A 25,182-nucleotide genomic window follows, 5' to 3' on the forward strand; every position below is an offset into this window, starting at 1 on the left:
TTGGAAACATGAACAATTTATTGCTTACTATAAGCACAAACAATATGTACATCATTATTTACATTAATTAACAACAGTTTACAACAGGTAAAATAATGAGATCACTTTACATCAACAACAAAGGAACCACTTTCTCAAAAATTGCTTCCTCATTTTTTTCTGTAAACAATTCATATAAAATTATTTCCTCTTATCTGATACAGTTTTCTGAAGTATTACAAACAGATGTGCAATCACTATGCCATTAAAATATGTTCCATTCAAACATATATTTGGATGTCAGTGCTGCTTTTAATACTTTACATTTACGGGATTCACTGAGTAACTGAAATGACTAGAAATACAGACTTTAGAAATTCTTCAGTAATTTGCACAACCATATACAGACTTACAAATGTTACAGCAGGATTACTGTCAACAACAACAGTACTGCTTCAAGCTTCTCTTATAAATTAAGTCTATAACATAAATACAAAATGTTCAAATTGTTACAAACACAGTAATCATCACACCACAAGAATCTAAAAAAAGCTGTGAAGTCAACTTTTCTAGTATATTTCATAGGACTGAAGTTTTGGGCCAACATATTTTTTTTACAGCTGTATAGGTATCACAGCATTTAAAGAAAATATTAATACTTTTAAAACACATAAAAATTGCTACAAATGGACAGTAAAAATCCTCTGCTGAGGTAAACAACACATGGTGAGTCTTTAGAAATGCTTGCATTGAAATCTGTTCTGAGGGGGAAGCTTTTCATTTAAATGCTCTCAAAATATTTTCCCCATTCAAGATAAAGGAACCTAGTGTTAAGAAATTATGCATTGGTACTTGATTCAAATACTACTGCTAAGCCTTAATTATAAATGAGCTATCATGAACAAAAAATTGTATAAATACAGTAACAATATAATTAAAGCTCTACAAATAAGAATGTATTTTTGTTGTAAACAGTTTAAATGTCAGTGGCAATAAACTCAAGTAATTCCCTACCAAAAAAAATTCTACAGATGCATCGTAATGAGAGAGAGAGAGTGTGTGTTATTTTATGGTAGCTACTTTCAAACTGTAGATTCAGGAAGTCAGTAACAAAATAACATTACCTTTCAGAATGTGCTACTGAAACTATTAAGCTGTGATTTCTGAAATCTTATTTCAAAATGTGCTAAATTAACAACTAAAGTGTCACCCATTTTAATGAGTGCAGATTGTTGGGATATTTAATGCACTCTGTGTGCGTCTATTCCTTATCACATTTTGTAGTAATTATGAAACTGCCTGACGAGTGTTAAATGTCTGTTACATATGCCTTCAGTTTTGTATTTATTTCATATGTGCTTCATAAGAAATTTAATTAAAACATACGCAAAAAGATGGCAAACAGTACTTATTATTGAAAAGTAGCATAGGAAAAAGAGGGGAGCATATGTAATGCAGTAGGCCAGTGAGCTGAGATAATGAGAAAGCCACATTGTTTTTTGTTTGCTTACAGTAGCCATTCAAAATGAGCATTTCAAGCTCATTTTTATAACTGAACATCTTGTCAAATAAGAAATTTGATTCTTAGTAACAAAAAATCTGAAAGCTGCTGATATTTATTGCAAAATTTGTGCCGTAAGTGGACTGAATATGATGAAACAGGTGATGATGACGATGACAATGGAAGTGACTGTCCACTTGTAAGTAACAACAAACTGGTACAAAAAAACTGACAAAAATTTGTGAACAAATTTCACAATTTCCGAAATGTTAAAGCACTTTCCACAGAGTTCTTGAAGTGTTTTACATGAAGTTGTGCTAAATATTTCGGGTACTGCAAGTTCTGTACTTGTTCTGTTCCAGAAATCTTAAGTGAAAGAATTTTATGCACAGAAGATGAAGTTTACAAGATTTTTCTACTAAATTTGCTTTAGCTAAGCCATTATTTTATTTATAGCCTAACAGAAGTTACTTTCCAGGAAGTCCTCACCAAAGTCAGAAGATTCCTGCTTTAAAAAGCATACAGCCTGTTTCAAATGTGCAGAGGATGTTGCAGAAGGCATATATAAATTTTAATAACTGATCTCACAACAAAAGTAAAAACCAGAATTATACAACTGTGGGAAATTGTTGCAGACAGGTGTTCACGTCATGTACCAATCTGCACTATCCCCACCTTCCTTTTCAATGACCGTATTAATTTTTAATTTACATTTACATTATCTGCTTGTCAGAAAACAGGAAGACTGCAATCATTATGTTTCATCGTAACAGTTCCACCATTCTGGGGCGGCCGAAGGATATAATCAGATGATAAACGGTATAGAGTATCACAAGTAGTGTACCAAATAGTATGGCTTTGCAGTTTTCTGCAATGTTAAAATATGCTTTGTGTTAAAAGCCTGAATGAACTGAATGTTATAAAAGAAATTTAACTGATAGTTTGATGAGATTCCTGCAATTCTGCATTACATTCTGAGAAAAGTTAAAAAAATAATTTTTTAATATTTACACATATGTATACTACTCATTTGTTCAAGCAGAACAGAATAAGATATATAACTTTTTTTTTTTTAAAAAAAAAAGCTTATAAAGTTTCACACTTTTTAAGATATAGTCAGTTTTCATACATTTGTATATGCATGGCAATTTTCAGACAAGTACACTAGAAACAAAGTAAGACTCATATTGTTAAATGCTTGTGTTCCAGAACAAACTGAAACTGTTGCTGAATTATTTCATAAGCGAAAAATATACAGTTATGAAAATATATTCAAATACCTGGAGAAGTATTACGATAAGTATACTGAACCCAGAAAATGGTGAGCAGTGAGAAAACTTCCCATTTCTCCTTTCTATGCACTGACAACCAATTAGTTGCGGTACCTGACGAGTATTAATGCTGCAAAGCAGCATAACTTAAATACAAGGAATCCGCATCTGAATATTTAAACAAACAAAAATAAATGAACTTTTCACACCATTACTACATTTTTTTCCTCAAAAAATCGCAAGTATAAGGCAAGCAGTCAAGCGAGGCACTGGCACAATAATATCAACTGAAGATTTCAGTGCACAATCATTTCTTATTAATAAATCCTACTGATAAGAATAAGAAAAGAAACTCAATGTCTGCGAGTCAATAAATTTCACTATATGATTACTTCAAGATCACTTGATTTTTCACTCTGAGCAGGTGAGGTCGTTAATTTGTGCTATAGTTATGAGGTAATTGAAATATACCCCAAGAAATGACAATAAGAGATTCTAAGCAGCTGCCCAATTTTCTGTTCGCCACAGAATTATATACATATTTTGGTTACGTGCATCGGCGGGTACACTTGTAGGACTCTGTATTGAAGGTGTGACAACAGTATCAGTGTATCGCGAAATTAAGCTGCGGTAACCTTTTCCTACTGAAGCAACCAGTGGATATGAAATTTTTCCAGTATTGCAGTCCTCCGTTGTATTTCTGAAACCAGTAATATCAGCAGAAAGTCTCACTAAAGGTATGATGGCTCTCACTTCTTCCTCATAAGGCCGAAACACGGTAATTGGGCGCATTGTTGACAGTTCTGCGACAACAATACATCCCCATGTTGTACCAATGTACAACTCACTGTTTAATATGGCTAAACTTGTTACCTGTAACAAATAAAGTTCATAACATACATAAACACCTATCCTATGTCTGAAAAAGTTAAGTAACAAAAACAGGATCTTTCTTTCAGAAGTCAAGAGAGGACAAATATTAATATTGAAGCAATAAGCTAACAACAAATGCCTAGAAAAACTCATTATAGCATGTGACAAGAAGGCTAACTATGAAGACAATTGAAAGTAGTGGACAGGAAAATGCAGCCCTGCTTATGAAATGAGACTGGAGGGTTCTTCTTCTTCTTCTTCTTCTTCTTCTTCTCCTCCTCCTCCTCCTCCTCCTCCTCCTCCTGCTGCTGCTGCTTGATGACTCAATGTGATAACATTTTCTGATCTCTTTCACTATCGTCCTGGGAAGTTCTGATTAATATATTCTGAAATATTAAAATAATTTACCTGACACTTTCCTGGGCTCAGGTGTTCCTCAATACTGATAGATTTCAAACTTTCGGAGCAAGGAACCAGCTTAGAACAGTCCAGTTTATTGACAATGGTGTGAGATGCTGTTTCCCATTGATATACAACACACCCTAAGTTACAGAAGAATACATAAAATTGTTAATTATGGATTTTAAGTTAGTAACTTATATGTGCTGAGATAATACAAAATCATAAAATCATACCTGTAATCAGATACATAAAAATCTACTCACCAAGTGGTGGCAGGAAAACACATAAAAGGTTATACAATTGCAAGCTTTCTGAGTCAGAAACATTCTCTCTTATCCCATCTGGTATGTCTCCCCTGACCAGCAGTTCTACATAACTTTTCTGAAATTACCCCTTTTCCTAAATCTCTCCAGTCCTTCTCCTTCATCCGTCTTCCTACCCCTTCAATCATTCTGCCAGAAGAAGGAGCCACTGGCTCCGAAGATTGCAATAGTATAATCTCCTTTTATGTGTGTGTTTTCCTGCTGCTGCTTGGTGAGTAGATTTTTATCTATCCGAATACATTATACTGTCAAAAATTGATTATTTTCATTTTTATATAGTCATACCTGGGTACACGTAAGAGCAAACAACAACTTCTTCATTGTCATAATATATTGGAACATGGGTAGAAATAAGATTTAATACATTAACATTTTCAATCACAGGTTCATAATGGTTTATAATTTTGTGGGCCATTACAATATTGTCTCGGATTGTGTATATTGAAATACTTCCTTGAGATTCTCCACACCACAGTTCACACTCTCTGAAAGAAAACCAGTATGGGACATTACTTTTCATGGTTACAAAATACAGCAAACTGATTCATAATCACAGTAATATTATCAGTTAAAGTGAAAATGTGTCATTATATGTGATTAGTTAGAAAGCTAGTACTTACATGCCATTATCCCTAAAAACAGCAGTAACTGAATGTAATGCTGTGCTGCTTCCCAACTCAGTCATAACAAAGCTTCCTTCTCCCATAGTGGGAGATGTAGGCAACATATCACTGCGAACCAGAAATAGCCTGCCATTGCTAAGTCCAATAGCGACCCTTTGGAGTTCTGGAAGAGGTACCAGGCTGCAGACAGCTGCAGGTTTTGGTGCATCTGGGTCAAGTGCATAACTGAAGAGCTTGCAACAGTCACTCCCCCTAAATTGGTTGTAACAAAATAAATAGAATCAAGACATGTCTCCTGGAGCTACACGCACAATACAAAAGAACAACATGAAGTGACATTCCATTACTTTAAAACAACATTCTTTTTGTACACTTGGGCATGTAGCTGCTGTTTCTTTGTTACAGAATCTCCAGTTTAATTACACTAACATTTCTGAAAAATGTAACATGAATATATATGCAACTGAAATGTACTTTTATCTTACAGGTTTTGATGGTACTGGTGTGTAGTATCTGTAAGTGGTTGTTCTTTGGAGGGCGACAGTACCCAGTGGCACAGAGAGTTGCCAGTAGAAGCAGTTGTTGAGAGGCTGTGGAAGGTGTAGGCTGCGTGAGCCAAAGGTGGTTGCGTAGCAAATGATTTATCTCTGTGTTTAATAGTAGTGGCACACAGTTTGAATAATAGTGTGTTTGTGTTCATGCAATGTGATAAAGGAAATAAGTTAAATTTTATCAGTTCTTAATGCAGCTCTATCAGTTAGTACCACACCATGGCATTTCATTGCATTTAACAATGAACGAAGTCTCGATATACACGGTCAACTACAACAAAAGGATTGTAACATAATAATCATTAATTAACCCATATAATCTCCCAAGAACAAGGGAGCTTATAAGGTTATATACATGATTGACACAAATGAATTACAAAATTGTACATGATCTCTGACTTTGCAAATTAGAGGGTCTGGATATGTCCTAGAGGACTCTTTCTCTCTCTGATTTATATGTGAGCTCACACAGTATGAGCAGTGGCAGTTTGAAGATGTAAGAAATAAACTGTCAATGAATCATGTACCAGAGATTTTTGATGGGTGACACATCATACAAACACACACTGCCTGGGAAGAAGTGGTACTCATTCATTAAAGATATTCACCATATGTAGTCAAGGATAGTTTTCCTGAAATATAGGATGTTGAGTTCTTTGAAGGAGGGATAGAATTTTGAGCTCCAAAATTTTGTCAGTGCAGTGATTTTTGTTCAGAATCCCCTTAGTGCATTGAAGTAAAAATTATACAAGGGGTTTTTAATATGCAATGCAACAGTTTTTTCCTAGGCCAATTTACGATGAAAAAATGTTGAATTTGTTCCGGGACATTGTGGAATATTCCTGCTTCAGCCCCCAAAGTTTCATGAAGTTCTCAGATGTGGCAGCACTATATGTAGCCTTCAAAATGGCATCTATAACAGAGGTGTGTTCCCATCAGAGAGCTATCATTGAGTTTCTTTTGGTGGAAAACCACAGCGTCATAGACCTTTGCAGGTGCCTGAAGAACATCTACAAAGACCTGGCAGTGAACAAAAGCACGGCAAGTCATTGGACGCTGTGACCATCGCAACAAAGTTGTGCGAACCTGTCCAATCTCCCACATGGCATATGGTTGCACGCAACTGTGACTCCATCACAAAAATGCAAACAATCCTGTTCTTCTCCATAACAATGCAAGGACTCTCAAGTCCGTGCACCTGAAAAGAACTCACATAACTTCACGGGACTGTTCTTCCTCATGCACCTTACAGCCCGGATCTCACACCTTCCAACTTCCATCTTTGTGATACATATTGAAGAGCAAGACATCTCACATAACTAGCAAGGCGCTAACATTGTTCATTTTTCTTCACAGTTCTTCAGTGACTTAGCTTAGCATAGCATTGAATTTTCCATAAACACAAAAGAAGGTACTCTTGGGTTTATCCCACCAGTCAGTTCATTTCATTACAGACAGCACTCTGAATCACTTATCACTGTGAACTGTTCTATATATTCTTCAAAGCAGGATTCATTAGGACCATTCTTTCTACACACTGCACTTGAGACAAATATTATGACTAGTCCAGTGGTAGCATCAACAAGAATAAAATAATACAAATGATTTTGTGCCTTTTGATAGTCATCACAGAATCTGAAAAATGCAGCAGTGTTACTAAATATTGTGGTAGGAACACTGTAGGAATAAAAATTACATCCAGTGGTCTTAATTTAATCTTAGTCAGGCACAAGAGAGGCAAAAAACAAATTGAGCTCATGCAAAACTGAGCTTGCCCTTTTCTCGCATAATATTATGGAAACCATGGATGTAGGGCAACAGGCAGATTTCATATTTCTACATTTCTGGCAAACATTTGACACAGTGCCCCACTGCAGCCTGTTACCTAAGGTATCAGAATATTGGATAAGTTCTCAGGTATGCAAGTGGCTTTAAGACTTTTTAAGAAATGCAATCCATTACACCATTGCACTGTCCTGGGTGGCGAGTGTTAATCAGAGACACAGGTATTGCCAAAAGTGGCCTATGAAAGTGTTCATCATCACAAAAATACAAACATACCTCCTCTCTCCCACAACAATGCAAGGACTCACAGAAGTCTGTGCACCTGAGAGGAGCTGGTCATGTTACCTATTATGGTAGGTGAGTCTGCTGCTAAGCAGCTGGCAAGTGTGCCAGTGTCAGACAACACTATTAAATCAAATACTCAATATGACTGATGACATTAATGATCCATTGGTTGAAAACCTCAAATGTAATGGTGATTCCATTATTCAGCTGAATGAAGACACAATAATGCCTATCTAATTTGTTACATGGTGGATGACACAAGACAATAAATTTCACAACGATCAAAGATCTTCTTTTTTGCATGAATATAACTCATGGAACAAATGCAACAGGCCTCTTTGAAATATCACACACTTTTGTGTACCACAATACATAAATTAGGAAAATTGTGTACGTGTGAGTACAGATGGAGGTCACAGCATGGGAGGCTGTTATATCAGATTGCAAGCTCTCATCAGTAACAAGACTCCTAATGCCATCTGTACACACTGTTTTATTCACGAAGAAGTAGTGGTGTCGAAGTGCACGAGCCCTTGACGTTCATCCTACAATCAGTGAATTAACTTCATTAAATGTCAGCCACTTAAGTTGAGATGTTTTCATCAGATGTGTGTCGCCCATTTCCTTAATTTATTAATTGGCTTTCACATAAGAATATTTTGAAAAGCAAGTATGAACTCAGGAATAACTTTTATCTTTGTCTTGTTCAAGAGGAACTCTTGCATACTAAGAAGTTAGTAGAATGGTGACTACATTTTGTTGCTGGTGTACCTTTGAGAAACCACCGAAAATCCATTCATTGACTGTATCTCTTCAAGGTAGTAAGACCAACATTCTGCAACTGTCAGACCAATTCACAGCCTTCAGAAAGAAACAAGTATTGTGAAAAGAAAGAAACAAGTATTGTGAAACAGGAAATTGAATGATAAATATACAAAGGATGATTTCATTACAAATCGTCAAAGATGATTGAGCAGGATAAATATATCAGTTTGAGATAAGGGATCCTGGTCCAGAAATGACAGAGTTGTAAGTTATAAGCAAAAATCAATCTGAGATCTCTAACAATGGAACTCCTCTACTCCAAGCTCTTTGCTTTCCAAATTTTGGGAGTACTTAGTATGGGCTGTAACAGGAAAAATGCCCAGTAATATGGGTAACTTCTTCAGTAGAAGAGATATGTTGCACAGTAGCAAAGATGAACAAATCTCATAGCTTTTAAGGTCCAGTAGAAGAGATGCATTTCACAGCAGCAAAGACGGGCAAGTTCTCACAGCAGTTAAAGGTATGCAGTTAAAAGTCAGACTCTTACAACTTCCACCCCTGTAGTTTCTGAACCAGGATCCTTTACCTCAAACTGATAAGTTTTCTCTCCTCTTCACACAGTTTTAGAAGACAGTGGGAAGAATTGAAGCCTGTGTTTGTGGATAATTTAATTGAACTGTGTGATTACTATCTGAAGCACTTCCCAAAACAAGATCAGCACAACTTGATCAAAGACCCTTTCAGTACAGAACTTCCACCAACACTTAGCACTGGAGAACAAGAGCAATTTATTGATATCTCTTGAGAATCCACTCTGAAATCACTCACTTCCTCATCAATGAATGAGTTTTGGAGCTTGGTGAAGTAGGAGTACCAGCAAACCAGTAACAAGGCCTTTAGAGTTTTTAGATCTTTTGCAATATCTTACTTATGCGAGGTAGGTTTCTCATCATTGATAGTCGTAAATGCAAGAAATTGGTTGAAATGAATGTGGAGATGCGAGTAGTAATTCCCAGTCTTGGGCTGACATTTGAAGAACTGATGATGATGAAGCAAGCTCATCCTTACCTTTGATTTAATTGTGAGGATAAGATAGAATAACACTAAAAGTTGATTAAAATGTGTTATGCCAACACTTATAAAGAAATAACTACCTTCATTCATTCATTTTTTTTCAAAACTTAAGTTTATTTACCCCGCACTTCAAGTAAGACATCAAACTGAAAAATGAGCGGTGCATTTTTAATGTTCAATTCAAGACAGCTGTCGATCCAAAAAGTTTGAAAAGTATGATATAAATGATTTGACAGATATGGCGAGCAGCAATTTGCAACTGTTTGCTGATGACACACTTGTGTACAGGATAGTCATCATTGAGTGACTTTCTTGCCTTCATCCAATAAAGAATGACTTAGAATTCCTGTTTGATGTATTGAAAAACAGACTGCTCTAAGTGTTAAAGAATGTAAGCTATTGCAGATGAGTAGGAAAATAAATCATGTAAGGTTCGAAAACAGTATTAATGGTTTCCTGCTTGATGCAGTCATGTCGATTAAATACCTAGGCGTAATGTTGCAAATCAACATGAAATGGAATGAGCATATAAGGTTGGTTGTAGGGAAGGCAAATGCTCAACTTCAATTTATTGGGAAAATTGTATGAAAATGTAGCTGATATATAACAGAGACCAAATACAGAACACTTGTGTGACACATTCTTTTGTCCTGCTCAACTGCTTGCTATTCCCACCAGGTCAGATTAAAGGAAGACAGCAAAGCAATTCTGAGCTGTGCTGCTAGATTTTTGACCAATAGATCTGATCAATATGCGAATTTACAGAAATGCTTTGTGAAGTCAAATGGGAATCCCTGCAGATAAAATGATATTCTTCTCACAAAATACTACTAAGAAAGTTTGGAAAACATGTGTGGCTGACTGCAGAAGGATTCTACTGCCACCAACATAATCTTGTGTAACGACTATTAAGATAAGGTGAGAGAAATTAGGGCTCTAACAGAGGCTTAGCAACAGTTTTTCTTCCCTCACTTCATCTGCAAGTGGGACAAGAATGAATAACAGTGGTTCAATGGAGCCTCCACCATGCACCGCATGGTGGCCTGTGGAGTATGTGTGTATGTTTGTAGATGCAATCATGAAAATTTATGACCCCTTATCACTAATTACTAGTTTATTGCTTAGGACTACTACTATTTTACAAATGAATTTTACTGAACTTTAACATACAAGAAGGACACTATGAAAGTTTTGAGACGTTTACTTAATCATCATCTTTTAAACCTCGTCCCAATACATCTTTTCAAAGTATGCTGATTTTCCATGCATCACTGCATCTGTTCAAACCAATGCATGAAGGCTTCAATTATGAGGTCCACAGATACACTTGGGTGGCTCCTTTTGGTGATTCAAATTGATGACCACAAATGGTTTCTTTTGCTTTGGAGAACAAGAGGAAAATGCTTGGACCTGGATCAGGGCTATACAATGGATGAACAAGTGTCTATAATTGAGTCTCCTTATGGAGAGCTATTGTTATTTTCCACGAGGTGAGCTAGTGATTTGTCAAGATGCAACACGATCCAGGTCAGAACGAAATTCTGACATTTTGCCTTTATGCATATGAAGAGTTTGACATACAGAATCCAGGACACCAAATTGAAGTTACTCTATTGCCTTCATTCTCAATAAAGGTAGCAATGTGGCTACCTTTTGCATAGAATATGCAGATCAATATTTTTCCCACACTTGTGAAAAGGAAAGTTGCTACTCACCATATAGCAGAGATGCTGCGTCACAGATAGGCACAACAAAAGGACTGTCACAAATATAGCTTTCGGTCAGTAAGGCGTTTGTCAAAATTAGATGACAAACACACACATACACACTCATGCAAACGCAACTCACACACATGACAGCAATCTGAGACAACTGAGGCGACATTGGGAGCAGCAGCATCAATGCATGAAGGGAGTGGCGACTGGGTGGGTTTAAGGAGAAGGCAGGAGTGGGGAGGGGGAGGAATGGTAGGGTAGGTGTAGCGGGCAGAGAAGTGCTGTTGGGGAGCGCGCAGGGACGAGGTGGAAAGAGGGTAGGGCAGCTGTGTGCTGTTGGGAGGTTAGACGGAGGGCAGCAGAGAGGTGGTGAGGTGGAGGTGGGGGATGAGATAGCGGAAAAGGACAGAAGTAAAAAGACTGGGTGAGATGGAAGAATGAGGGTTGTGTAGCGCTGGAATGGGAACAGAGAAGGAGCTGGATGGCAGAGGACAATGACTAATGAAGGTTGAGGCCAGGAGGGTTATGGGAATATAGGGTACATTGCAGAGAAAGTCCCTACCTGCGCAATTCAGAAAAACTGGTGTTGGTGGGAAGGATCCATATGGCATAGGCTATGCAGCAGTCACAGAAATGAAGGACATCATATTTGGCAGCGTGTGCAGCAACAGGGTGGTCCATTTGTTTCTTGGCCACTGTTTGTCGGTGGCCATTCATTTGGACAGACAGCTTGTTGGTTGTCATGCCCACACAGAATGCAGCATTCTGTTGCTGAGCACGCTGTCAAACATGACATCCTTCATTTCAATGACTGTTACACAGCCTGTGCCATATGGATCCTTCCCACCAACACCAGCTTTTCTGAATTGCGCAGGTGGGAACTTTCCCTGCAATATATCCTACGTTCCCATAACCCTCCTGCCCTCAGCCTCAGTCATTGTCCTCTCCCATCCAGCCCCTTCTCTGTTCCCACTCCAGCACTAGACAGCCCTCATCCCTCCATCGCACCCGTCTTTATACTTCTCTGTTTTTCTGCTATCCCCCCTCCCCACCTCTCCGCTGCCCTCCCGACTGCTCATAGCTGCCCTACCCTCTTTCCACCACATCCCTGCGTGCTCCCCACAGCACGCCACTGTTCGCCACCACTACCCTACTGTCCCTCCCCACCCCAGCCTCCTCCTTGCCCCCCCCCCCCTTCCCAGTCATCACTCCCATCATGCACTGGTGCTGTTGCTCGCAGTGTTGCCTCAGACTGCAGTCATGTGTCTGAGTTGCATTTGCATGAGTGTGTATATGTGTGTTTTTTTGTCTAATTTTGACGAAGGCCTTACTGGTCGAAAGCTATATTTGTGACAGTCTTTTTGTTGTGCCTATCTGTGACTCAGTATCTCTGCTATATGGTGACTAGCAACTTTCCATTTCACAATACTGTTACATACTAATCTGGATTTTCCATTGTTAGTATTTTCCCACACTTCACACACTTTTTCACTTTTAACAGGTCCCAAAAATGTGAGTGCTGTTTTATTTAAGAGTAAAAGTAGAAGTAGTAGAGCCATGTTACATCACCAGTTATAACATTAAACACAGCTATTTATTGCACAGAACTGATTTTTTGTAGGATTTTGTAGCTGAAGTCAACAAGCACTTTAAGTTTTTTGTTCAGGGTGTCTGAAGAGGACACATTCAATGAGTGCAGTTATTTTCAACCTGAAGTTTTTCATGCAGAATCTTATAAACCTTTGCCATTGTTCCTTCAGTAGTGACCGTCATTGGTTGCTATGAAGAATTTGCTGCAATGATACAGTTAAGAATTCAAAATACTCAAAATAAATTGCTGAGATTTTTGTCAAATGAACAGAGAGGTACATTTTAGAATAATGAAATATGGACAGTAGCTCCAAAGGTAGGTGTGTGTGTGTGTGTGTGTGTGTGTGTGTGTGTGTGTGTGTGTGTGTGTGTGTGAGAGAGAGAGAGAGAGAGAGAGAGAGAGAGAGAGAGAGAGAGAGAGAGAGAGAGAGAGAGAGAGAGAGAATACTTAATAGGATTTAAATTGATATAACAATAAAATAAGAAGTAATTAGACTTCTTATGTATAAGACTGACTTTATTCTTGTTGAACATAAGTGGCAGTGACATCTTGTGTCATCGGGTGTTCAGCCGCATATCAGCATTGTGCAAGTATGATGGTGATATCTGCCAGAACACCTGACTACCCAAGCTGGGAGAGCCTGAGAGTTACATAAGTGGAAGTATTTAGATATAGTTTCTAGAACTTTACTCGAATCAATGTCAATTACTGGTGTAATAACAACGAGAGATTTGTGCCTCTTGTTCATCCAGGTCCCATCTACAAAAACATAGAGATCCAAAGTATTTTCAAGAGATGCACTATCATGGTATCTTCCCCAATATCTATTTCTTTTTGATTAATTTTCACTGATTATTCTACTGATTTCTTCTTTGCAAATTTGGCAATATCACATACAGAACCTGAAACTTCTTTATTTATTTTGTCCAGTCTTACACATGGTGGAGGCATGTTCAGGAAAGTAGACAATAAATTATCTCCTTCCCTACCCTTTCCAAGGCATCTCGGACCATACGATGGCCTAAAATTGGTTTCATACTTAACAGTGTCAGTTGCTTTTCTTCCCCTCCCCCACCCCAATTTTTGACGCTGAATTAGAAAGGTTATGTTCTTTATTTCTAGCTGCGTTCTCTACTTTCTTGGTACACTGATTTCCATGAACCCATATTTCTTATAAACACAATTTTGCTGCCTCTCATTATGTATTTTTGTTCACTTTAACATGGCAGTTTGGAAAATTCATTCACCACATACTAAACTGTATTCATAACATAAATATACTGCTTTTAGCTGAAATGTAGGGTCATGCAGCAAAACTGTCAATTAAAGATATCAGATGAAAAGAGCCTTGACATTAACTCAAATTCTGCAATGGGCACCAGTTACCCAAACATCTGGAAAAAAAGTATGACATCAGGTGCAGAGTTAAACATTTTAATAGTTGTAATGCATTTACAATGCTACTATCATGACAAAATTTATAGACTACACAAATCATACTCTGTAGATTACAAAATGTATTTTTGAATAATTGATTTTTAGAAGCTAAATCCATCACACACATTCCTAACTCACATTCAATATTGGTTCTGTAATAAAGCATGTAAACTTTTTCTCTCTCACTTCATATGCAGAACTGACAGTGTTTATGTACAGCCATTAATCCATTTAAAGGGACCTACTCATTTACAAAAACTGTTCCAAAAAATTCATATACTACAGATTTAGGTTCGAAATGGGAATATGTTGCTTCACAATACAACAGCCGCTTTACTTCATAGGTCATTAATGTTATGACCATTTACTGAAAAATTAAGTATTTATCATTCTGCTATTGACAGATTCCAATGCAAGTATCTCACAATCGATATTTTTCTTTCCCATGAATCCATAATATTTGTGATTTCTAGAATACCTAGATCACGATCTTCCTTTCAGTTAAATTTTGCAACCAGTATCATTTTATGAAAATCTGTTGACGAAAAACTAAAAAAGTGTGTAAGTTAATTACATACTACTGCATCTAATTTTCAAACACCGTTCTGGGGTTTTAAAGGAGACATGTATTGTGTCACTGAGTCTCAAAGCAGATTACATGATATTTCTGCAGCACCTGCTAGGATAAACAATAAAGTGGAGCAGTTTAAAATCCCGTGAATTAATTGTTGCTTTAGCATGCTCCCATTTTCAATAGAGTTGCGATTATCATGTGTGCCATTTTTTCAGGGCAATGCTCTATTACTCATCCTGAAATATGATTGTTGTTGCTTAGACTGATTTATAACAGAATGGCCATTAGTTCCTAGCTGAATCACAATCAGGAGCTTCCAATGCAATGTGCTATAAAGCATGCATAAATAACACACTCTTTAAATGTGATGATGACTGCTTTGTCAGAAAAGTATACTGTGTTTAGAAGATGCCTGCATTTAAATAAGAAGTCCATTACATTGTACACATTTTGAGGTATTAAACTGAGCAACTGACTTGCATATATCTCAACAATTATCAATGAACTATACTATTTCAAATAACAGATGTTTTGATTTTAGCTTTAGTATTGAAATAAAAACTGCATAGCTCTTTAACATCAAAGTATACAAATTTGGTTAAATACAGCTATGAAACAATTTTTCTTACAGTAACATGTACTCACACATATGCATGTATTTGGCCAATGCTATCACCAAGCCAAACATTGCCATTAACTGTGCATGCTGCTGTTGGCTTTTTAGGCAGAGAAAGGCTGCAGTACTGCAGCCAGCCACGGCTACTAGCCAGCAGTAGATCCACCCTGGCATTGGAGCATGCCAACCACAGTTCAGAACCATTGACAGTTCCTTCTGAAACAAAAAAATCTATGTTCTACTCATGATTTATAAGATGATGGAGGTCAACGGCTGGGATAATTTTGGCACTCACTTGTAAGAGTGGCTGCAATTAAGAGTTATGGCACTATATATGGGCAGAGAGAGAGAGAGAGAGAGAGAGAGAGAGAGAGAGAGAGAGAGAGAGTGAGAGAGAGTTAGGAGGAGTGGCAAACTAAGTTAGTTATACTAGTAACTAGAAGCACAATACTCACAAAGGAGCAACTATATAGAAACATTCCTTTCATGGTGACGAGTGCCAACAATTCTAATTAATCATGAGCAAAAAACAAATATAACTAACCACATATGAGATTCGTGAACGAAGAACTGCACTAAATTCTCATCCTAGAACTCTGCAGTATTTGTTTATTAACTTGACCAAGTAGAGGAAGTCTCCATCACACCATCAGAGTCAATTCATTACTAGGGATGTGACATTCACATATATCAAGGCTGTAGGGAAAAGTAATACTGGAGTCTGAGATGTGACAGTTGTTGAAGTGTTGACTCTGTGGTGGTTGGCTGAATTGTCATGAAAGTATCAATGTGCTGATGTTCAGGAAAATGGCTTCTGGTGAAGGGATGGGACAGGGGAAGCAGATTTAGTTACAGGAACCAAGATTAGGAAGAAACAGAGTGACCTTTTCAAGCATCTGGCCATTTTGATATCAATATATATATATATATATATATATATATATATATATATATATATATATATATCCGCACATATACAGACACAAGCACACATATCAATTTTTTAATATATTTTTCCCATGTGGAATGTTTCTTTATAAGCTGCCATATTTTATTTTCTCAGGCTTGTCTGACATTTGGCATTACCCCCAAAGGCCTCACACTTAAAGTTCCCATCTCTGGCTGTAACCCTTCTTTCCATCAGTCCCTATACCAGTTCCAAACTGAACAATCCATTGCCCTCACCCACCTAATCCTTCACCTACACATCAACTCAGCCAATGAACACACCCGTCAACTTCTATCCTTAATAAAAGTCCTTAATCTTTCCTCTCCCACATCCACATCGGCTGTTCAGAGCATCCTCCTACAGGCCAACCGCAAATTAGAACAGCATGCCACCCTCCACCTCAAAAAACTATCCAATCTCCTGGTTTCCCACCTCCGGAAAGGCAACTCACTCACCCTTCACAACCTTTCCAGCAAACCTCAACCTCCTCTCATTGCACACAGACTCAGTCTCTCCCACCTACTCAATCTCCCACTTCCAGCTCCACATCCCCCAAAACCTCAAAATTCCAATCAACACAATCTGGAACCACTACACCCAAATTCAGTAGTTAACCTTTCCTCCAAACCTCTCTCCCATTCCGAAACCTCTGTCTATCCAAAGGCCTCACCTTCAGCCCCACTCCCAGATTCAACCAAACAGCCCTCGTCAAAGATTTACTGTCCTACACTCGTACTCTCAGCTGGAAATATCACTTTGCCACAAAGAAAAATGATCCTAATCCTACTCCTAATGATCCAACTCCCCAAGACACTATCCAAATAGAACCCTGCCTGGAACAGTTCCGTCCTCCGTCACAGCGGGACCCACCTCCTCTTCCTCAAAATCACCCTCTCCAAAGCTTCCAGCAATTTCTGACTTCCAGCATTGCCTCTCAATCCTTCTTAAAAAACCTTAATCCTACTACCAACATCACCACTGCTGAAGCCCACGCTATCCGTGATCTGAAGGCTGACCGATCCATCGTCATTCTTCCGGCGGACAAGGGTTCCACGACCGTGGTACTTCATCGTCGGGAGTATGTGGCTGAGGGACTGCGTCAGCTTTCAGACAACACTACATATAAAGTTTGCCCATTCCTGATGTCCAGGGAGAGCTTCAAGGAATCCTCAGAACCTTAGGCCCCCTACAAAACCTTTCACCTGACTCCATCAACCTCCTGACCCCACCGACACCCCGCACGCCTACCTACCTGTCAGAACTCCGGAGATGGGAACTTTCCCTTAAGTATATCCTCTCTTCTCGTTATCCGCCACACATAGACAGACACAAGCAGACATATGTACAGGCAAAGAGTTTCGGCAGAGATGTCAGTCGAGGTGGAAGTAAGAGGCAAAGATGTTGTTGAATGACAGGTGAGGTATGAGTGGCGGCAACTTGAAATTAGCGGAGGTTGAGGTCTGGTGGGTAACAGTAAGAGAGGATATATTGAAGGGAAAGTTCCCATCTCCGGAGTTCTGATAGGTTGGTGTTAGTGGGAAGTATCCAGATAACCTGGACGGTGTAACACTGTGCCAAGATGTGCTGGCCGTGCACCAAGGCATGTTTAGCCACAGGGTGATCCTCATTACCAACAAACACTGTCTGCCTGTGTCCATTCATGCGAATGGACAGTTCGTTGCTGGTCATTCCCACATAGACAGCTTCACAGTGTGGGCAGGTCAGTTGGTAAGTCACATGGGTGCTTTCACACGTGGCTCTGCCTTTGATCGTGTTCACCTTCTGGGTTACATGACTGGAGTAGGTGGTGGTGGGATGGTGCATGGGACAGGTTTTACACCGGGGCGGTTACAAGGGTAGGAGCCAGAGGGTAGGGAAGGTGGTCTGGGGATTTCATAGCAATTCCTACCTTCAATGAATATCTCCTTCAGTAGCTGTAAAAGTTTGCAAACAGTAAATGGCTATGACTAAATTCCCAACCAGTCCAAGAGTCTGGAGCTATTCCTTGTAGTTTCACACAAGTCTGCTTTCGTTGATGAAGCACCAAGATACTAGCAAGTTCCATATTTAGCTTTTTTGTTTCTTTCCGTAGTTTAATTGCTCCATCCTTTGTGTGTTTGCATAGTTTAATTCTTAAATTCAATGCATATTTTTGTATTTGAGAGGTACAGTATCGCATTTCAGTAATGGTAACATGTACATTTATGCAGTCTGTGGCACAGTAGACTTCTGTTTGTTTGTTTTGGTTGGTCAAGCACTAGCAGATTAGTTAGTCACCTATTTAGGTCTTTGATCTGTTTTCACAGTTCAATTCTTAAATTCTTTGCATGTTTTTGTATGCTTGAACAGATTAATTATAAAATTTATTGTCTATTTTTATATTTGAGAACTATTACATTGTGTTTTAGTAAAGGTAACATATTCATTCGCAGAGTCTGTAGAACAGTATCATTTGTTTGGTTGTCTTTTTTTGAATGATCAGTAACCACAGCTCAGTCAGCCAGCAAAGAAACTGGCACATTGCATGGCGGACATCAGAAGTTGCTTGTTTGGCACATGGGTTCTGCTGCTGACACTCGTTCCAGCAAACCCGATGTGGGGAATCTGCTATAACTGCAGGGTGAGTGGTGGATTATTAAATGGTTGCGTTGCTCGAGATGGAGAGTCAGTGTGGAAGCTGGTTGTTTGGCCTTCCCCATTCTCTTTGTAAGTGGGCATGTGGCAGAAGTGCTGAAGACTGCTAGCCTTGTTCATGTGATGCAAGCCAAGCATCATGCCCAGAGGCAATTGAGTCATTTGTCTGGGAGCTGAGTGGACGGTCCCAACCAGAGGCTCTGCTGATTCCGCAATGGCCATGGCTGCAGATTTCTGGATCTGTGTTAAAGGGTGGAGAACTGTGGGACTCGCACTGATAAGTCAGGGGAGCACTACACAAAGGAAGGAGCTAGTGGGCAGCACAGTACTTGTGGACATGGGGCTTTTTTAGGCTAGGCGGTAGTTTGAGACCCTCTGGTGAATGATTGCCAGTTGATAAACAGAGTGTGAAATCATATCACATACAAAGTATAGACACTTCAACGGACATAATTTTAACAGTAAATTGTCAAAGTACTCGTAACAAAGTACCTGAACTTAACTGATCTCTAGGAAAGTTGTTATGCTCCAATTATTCTCAGACCGATGAGCTAGCTATTAACTGAAGTAGAAAACTCTGAAACATTTAGCAAGGGATGGAACATATATTAAAATACAGATTAGACACCACAGGAGGGGGACTGTTCATTGCCAATGACAAAAATGTTATGTCTGTAGAGGACGAAATGCAGTCTGACTGTGAAGTTATCTGGACACAAATAGCAGGTCTAGGTGAACTCAAGTTAGGTGTCGGATTTTATACTGGCCATATGATTCAACCGTAAGAGTTGCAGAATCATTCAAGGAAAGTATCTGCTCAGTAGCGCAGAAATACGTAGGTAGTGCAGTATTAGTTGGAGGTGACTTTAATCTACTGACTATAGACTGCGACATCTGTGGATTCACTGAGGCGGTACAGACAGACAGTCTTATGAAGTATTTGTGAATATGTCATCTAAAAACTGCCTTGAACAACTAATTACACAACCAATGCATAATGGAAATATTTTAGACCTTCTAGCTACAAACAGGCATACCTTAACGTTAATGAAGTCTTCAAGAAGGCTAAGAGAGTATAAGTAGATAAGCAGTTGATAGCATCCCACTTAGACAATGAATGGCCATCATTTAGATCCAATATGACTGACTTACGGGCAAAGTTTAACCTGCTTGTAAATTGTGCTCTGGAGACTATGTACCATGTAAATGGATTAGGAATGGAAGAGACTATTGCACACTCAGTCCAAAAACAAACACAGAAATATCGACTCGGAAAAGTTATTAGAAATTTGTACATCTGTAAGAAGTTCAACGTGCATAGCTTACAACAACTTCCACCATCATACCTTACTGAAAGATCTTGCTGAGAAACCAGGAAAATTCTGGTCGTATATAAAATCAATAAGCAGGTTGAAGGCTTCTATCCAGTCACTCATCCAGCAGTATGGGATGGCAATAGAAGACAGCAAAAGGGAAGTTGAAGTCTTAAATTTCACATTTAAGCAACTATTCACACAGGAGGTTTGCACAAACATATCGCTATTTGAGTGTCGCACACACTTCAGTACGGAGTCGTAGAAATAGGCACCCCTGATGTAGAGAAACAACTGAAAGAGTTGAAAACAAATAACTCGCAAGGTCCAGAAGGAATCCCAATTCTGTTTTACAGAGAATACTCTGCGGCATTGTCCACTTACTCAACTTACATTTATTGCGTTAGCTTGCATTTATCACGAATCTCTTGCTCAGCGCAATGTCTCAAGTCACTGGAAAAAGTGCAGGCGACTCCTGCATATAAGGAAGGTATAAGAACAGACCCCCTATAATTACAGAAGAATATCCTCAAAGCCAGTATCCTCCAAAATTCTTGAAGATATTCCAAGTTCAAACATTATAAATTCTATTTATCACATACTTGGGTGCCAACAGAATAATTAAAAAAGGGTTTTACTGTATTACCCAATTAATCCATACTAATAGTATACATGTGAAAGAAACTCTGTCTGTTACACTTTCATGACTAATGTGCTGAACAGATTGATTGATTGATTGATTGATTGATTTCTTTATTAATCCATGTAACAATTTACATTGTGTGGATTTCATCAGCAAAATCATATACAATACAATATACCTACAATTATACACATAAAATTAGTATTTACACACATTTTTGAGGTATCTTAAATTAGTTTTATATCCTTGTGTAATTTGTAATTTTCTTATAGTACTGTACAATTTTTGATTACATATCATAGTTATTTCCTCATGTATTACAATGCAGGCTACTTTAATTACACTACATGTTTTAATTCAGATAGTCCGTTACTGCGTAATAACTTTTATTTAATAAAAAAAATTTTATTTTTGTTTTGAACTGTCCGATTGTGTCAATATCTTTTATTTTTTGGGGTAATTTATTATATAATTTAACAGCATTGTACAACAAGCTCTGCTGAGTTTTAACTTTATTTTTCCTCTCTAGATGCAGATTGAATTGGTTTCTAGTTTCATAGCTGTGTACTAATGAATTTTTCATATAGCAGTCAATATTTTTTTTTACATACATAACACTTTGAAAAATGTATTCACAGGGGACAGTTAGGATTTCCAGCTTTTGGAAATGTTCAAGGCAGTGAGCCCTACTGCCACTCTTGGTTATTATACGAATTGCTCTTTTTTGTAATTTGAAAACTATTTGAATATTTTTACTGTTGACTCCCCAAAATATTATTCCATAGGTAATAACAGAGTGGATATAAGAAAAATATACAGATCTGACACATGTAGTATCACAAACTGCAGTCAGAATTCTCAGAGCATAGCATGCTGTAGCGATTCTGTTACTAAGTATTTTAATATGTTCTTCCCACTTTAACTGACTGTCAACATGCATACCAAGAAATTTTCTGTAGTCTACACATTCTATAGTTTCATTGTTTAACTTAAAGTTGTTAAAGTGTGGTTTTTTGCAGACATAGAAGTTAACAGCATTTGTTTTTTTAAGATTTAGTGTTAGTTTATTATTGGATGCCCACTCACGTACACTTAGTGTTTGTTCGGCTTTTTCTTTTAGTGCATCTGGTGATTTGTCACTGATCAGAACATTTGAGTCATCTGCAAACAATATTGTTTGTCCATGCTTGATGCTCTGTGGGAAGTCGTTTATGTAAATGAGGAATAGTACTGGGCCAAGGACACTACCCTGTGGGACACCTATATTTACATAATTTGGGTCTGAAGTATACTTTACAATATAGTCTGAGCAACTTGAAATATGTGAGATTTCAGTTATCTGTCTTCTATTTTTTAGATATGACTGGAACCACTTTTTCACAAGTCCCCTAATTCCAAGTTCATCTAACTTATTTAACAATATGTTGTGGTCTACTGTATCAAACGCTTTAGTTAGATCAAGAAATATACCTGTTGTGTAGTTCCCTTTAGCTAATGCTTCTAGAATGTGTTTTGTGAGGTGTGCTGTTGCTGATTCTGTGCTTTTCCCTGATCGAAATCCAAACTGGTCAACAGACAGTAAGTTGTATTTATTTAAATAATTGATTAGCCTATCTTTCATAATAGTTTCTAATATTTTTGCAAAGCATGATAGTAGAGAAATTGGCCTATAATTTTCAATTATTCCTGCATCACCCTTTTTGAAGAGAGGTAGTAATTTCGCATATTTTAAATAGTCTGGAAAGTAGCCCTGCTTGAAAGATTGATTTATAATATCAACTAAAGGTGGAAGTAGGCTCTTGATACAGTCCTTAATTATAAAAATGGGGACTTCATCCAGACCAGCTGAGTTTTTGTTTTTCAGTTTGCTGACTGCTTTATAGACCTCTTCCTGTGTTGTAGCGAATAACACCATTGAGTGTGATACACCATTATTTGGCTTTTGGACCTGAGGGGCTGTTAGAAAATTTTCCTGTAATTTTATTCCTATGCTACTAAAATAATCATTTATATAGTTTGCCAAATATATTGGGTCCTTTATTAGAGTCCCTTCCTCTTTGATTTTCAAGTTTGACAGATTCATTTTCCTGGTACCAGTTTCCTGCTTCACATTCTTCCATACTGCCTTATTTTTGTTTTCAGCGGAGTGCACTATTTTGGAGTTATGAGCTCTCTTTGCTGCAAACATTTTCCTATATGTTTTTCTATATCTTTTATAAAAGAGTGAGAAAGCAGGAATTTTGATAAAATTTGATATTGAACTCTGAGGAAGAATATTGGTTACTTTAGAAAGTGTGTAGTACAACATATTTACTGATGTGAAGAATATAATGTGAAATGAGGAACAATAATAACTCTTTGAAAATTCTATTTACTCTTTGAATTTTATCATATTTGAGAAAATGTTTTTGTTTTTCAATATGTTCTACATAATACAATTCAACGTATTGATTGCAATGTTTCTATACTCCTATAAGTGCCTAATCCATACTTTCATACTAACATCAATCACAAGTCTGTCACATTTTTACTGCTGTGTGTCTCGTGTTACTTACAAGTTCTTTGTTGTGTTCAACTTTGCATGAACAGCATGTGATCATGCAGTTAGTGTTGCTATTTCTTGGTTATGAGTTCCTGGGTTCAATTCTAGCTTGGTCCCTCCCCCCCCCCCCCCCCCTTTTCCCACAGCCCCTGCTCAAATCTGGATGTGTGTGTTGTCATCATCATTTTATCATCATTGACTTGCAAGTCATCAAAATGGGCACAAATAAAAAGCCCTGCACCAAGATCCCAAACATCCCAAACAGGGTCTCCGGGCCAATAAAGCCATACACACATTCCATTTCATTTTATTGGTATGTGAGTGCAGTCATGGGTAACAGCTAGAATACAATGCTTATACAATCCTCAACATGTTTAATCCATGGCAGTCGAACTCAGAATTCCGACCCAAGATACTGGTGTTGGCAATTGTGTGTGTGAGGTGTGCTTGCATGTGTGTGTGAATTTTGTGTGTGTGTGTGTGTGTGTGTGTTTTTTTACTGATGAAAGCTATGGCCAAAAGCTTTATGTAAGTGTCTTTTATTTGTGCCTGTTTGCAACTTGACATATCTTCCTTATGATAAGTAGCAATCAGTCTTTTCCAACGGTGTTGGTATTCCTACCTGGAGTCTCCACTGTTTGATTGTAATTTAAAAATGATTTTTTTTCTTCTCAGCATAGTAGGCCTTAAGTATAAGTCTTAGTTTGTGAGCTACTGAACAATGAAAAGTGAAACAGTTTTCAAATTATAAATTTTTTCTTTAATTATCAAGGTCAGAATCTGATCAATGAATCCTCATGTACCATACAAGAAATGCTAAGATGGATTACAGAAAAATAAAAATCAGTAAAGTCATTTACCTGCAGACTGTGGCATGTTGACAACTGTTGTGGCAACAACTGGAGCAGTGTGATTTAGGGACACAGTATCTCCAAGGTGTGTGAATTCAGGTGCAGATGCTATTGACACAATCTGGCTAGCAGATGGTCTATCTCTTGGAGACTGAGACCAACAAAGCACCATCAGATCAAGTATAAAGCTTGGATAAAGTGTTTCCTGCAATGAAACTCGTATATTAGTTCACAAATTAGTTAAATAAAATATTAGTGTGTTATGATACTGTATCTTTTTAAGGAAAAGAAGTAATTCGCTAATGTGTGCTGGTGTGTGTAGTGGTATAATAAAAACAACATAAAAGTTGATAACAAACTTGATTAAGCTGTGTTGATAATAGCACAGTAACACAGACAGAATCCAATGTTCATCTATTTTAACTTACTTAACAAAACTGTGAACATTCTGTAAAGCTTATTCATTCATCCATTTTGGTGTCCTCCATCCAACGATCGTCGTGTTGGGTCCGATATGGTACTCCCCAATTACACAGAGAACCAGACCTGTATATGTACCGTTATTATGATGAAGTCACAAGTTCCAAACACATTTTAAAGTTGCTGCTAGCTCACCCCTGCCCCTCACCATCCCAAAGAGGAACCCATTTACACGTCCTATCTGTGTCTAGTGTATATCATAGATTAAATGTGACATCATGTTTCAAGGTGTTCATGCATCACATAATCAAGGCAGAACTTGGGAACCAATCCAGTATTTACAAAAGTGGGTATTCTGTAACTTTTCTGGTATCCAGCCTTTTAACTCCTATTGAAAATGGAAATGAAAATCACCACAAGCTCAGAGATCTGAATTAATGAGACTTATAAAACTAAACTAAAACA

General features: G+C 37.8%; 1 protein-coding gene across 1 annotated transcript in view; it reads right to left on the bottom strand.

The window, feature by feature from the left end:
- The window catches only part of LOC126470639 (leucine-rich repeat serine/threonine-protein kinase 1), a 375,607-nt gene continuing 350,425 nt past the window's right edge, over positions 1-25,182 (bottom strand). Inside the window, exons 41-46 of the mRNA XM_050098623.1 lie at positions 24,307-24,502; positions 15,395-15,581; positions 4,970-5,224; positions 4,635-4,834; positions 4,033-4,166; positions 1-3,624 (exon numbers count right to left, since the gene is read on the bottom strand). Coding sequence (XP_049954580.1) covers positions 3,247-3,624; positions 4,033-4,166; positions 4,635-4,834; positions 4,970-5,224; positions 15,395-15,581; positions 24,307-24,502 — 1,350 coding nt within the window. The 3' untranslated portion in view covers positions 1-3,246. The remainder of the gene's footprint in view (positions 3,625-4,032; positions 4,167-4,634; positions 4,835-4,969; positions 5,225-15,394; positions 15,582-24,306; positions 24,503-25,182) is intronic.

Source organism: Schistocerca serialis, chromosome 1 (assembly GCF_023864345.2).
Source record: "Schistocerca serialis cubense isolate TAMUIC-IGC-003099 chromosome 1, iqSchSeri2.2, whole genome shotgun sequence".
In the NCBI taxonomy this organism is placed as follows: Eukaryota; Metazoa; Arthropoda; class Insecta; order Orthoptera; family Acrididae; genus Schistocerca; species Schistocerca serialis.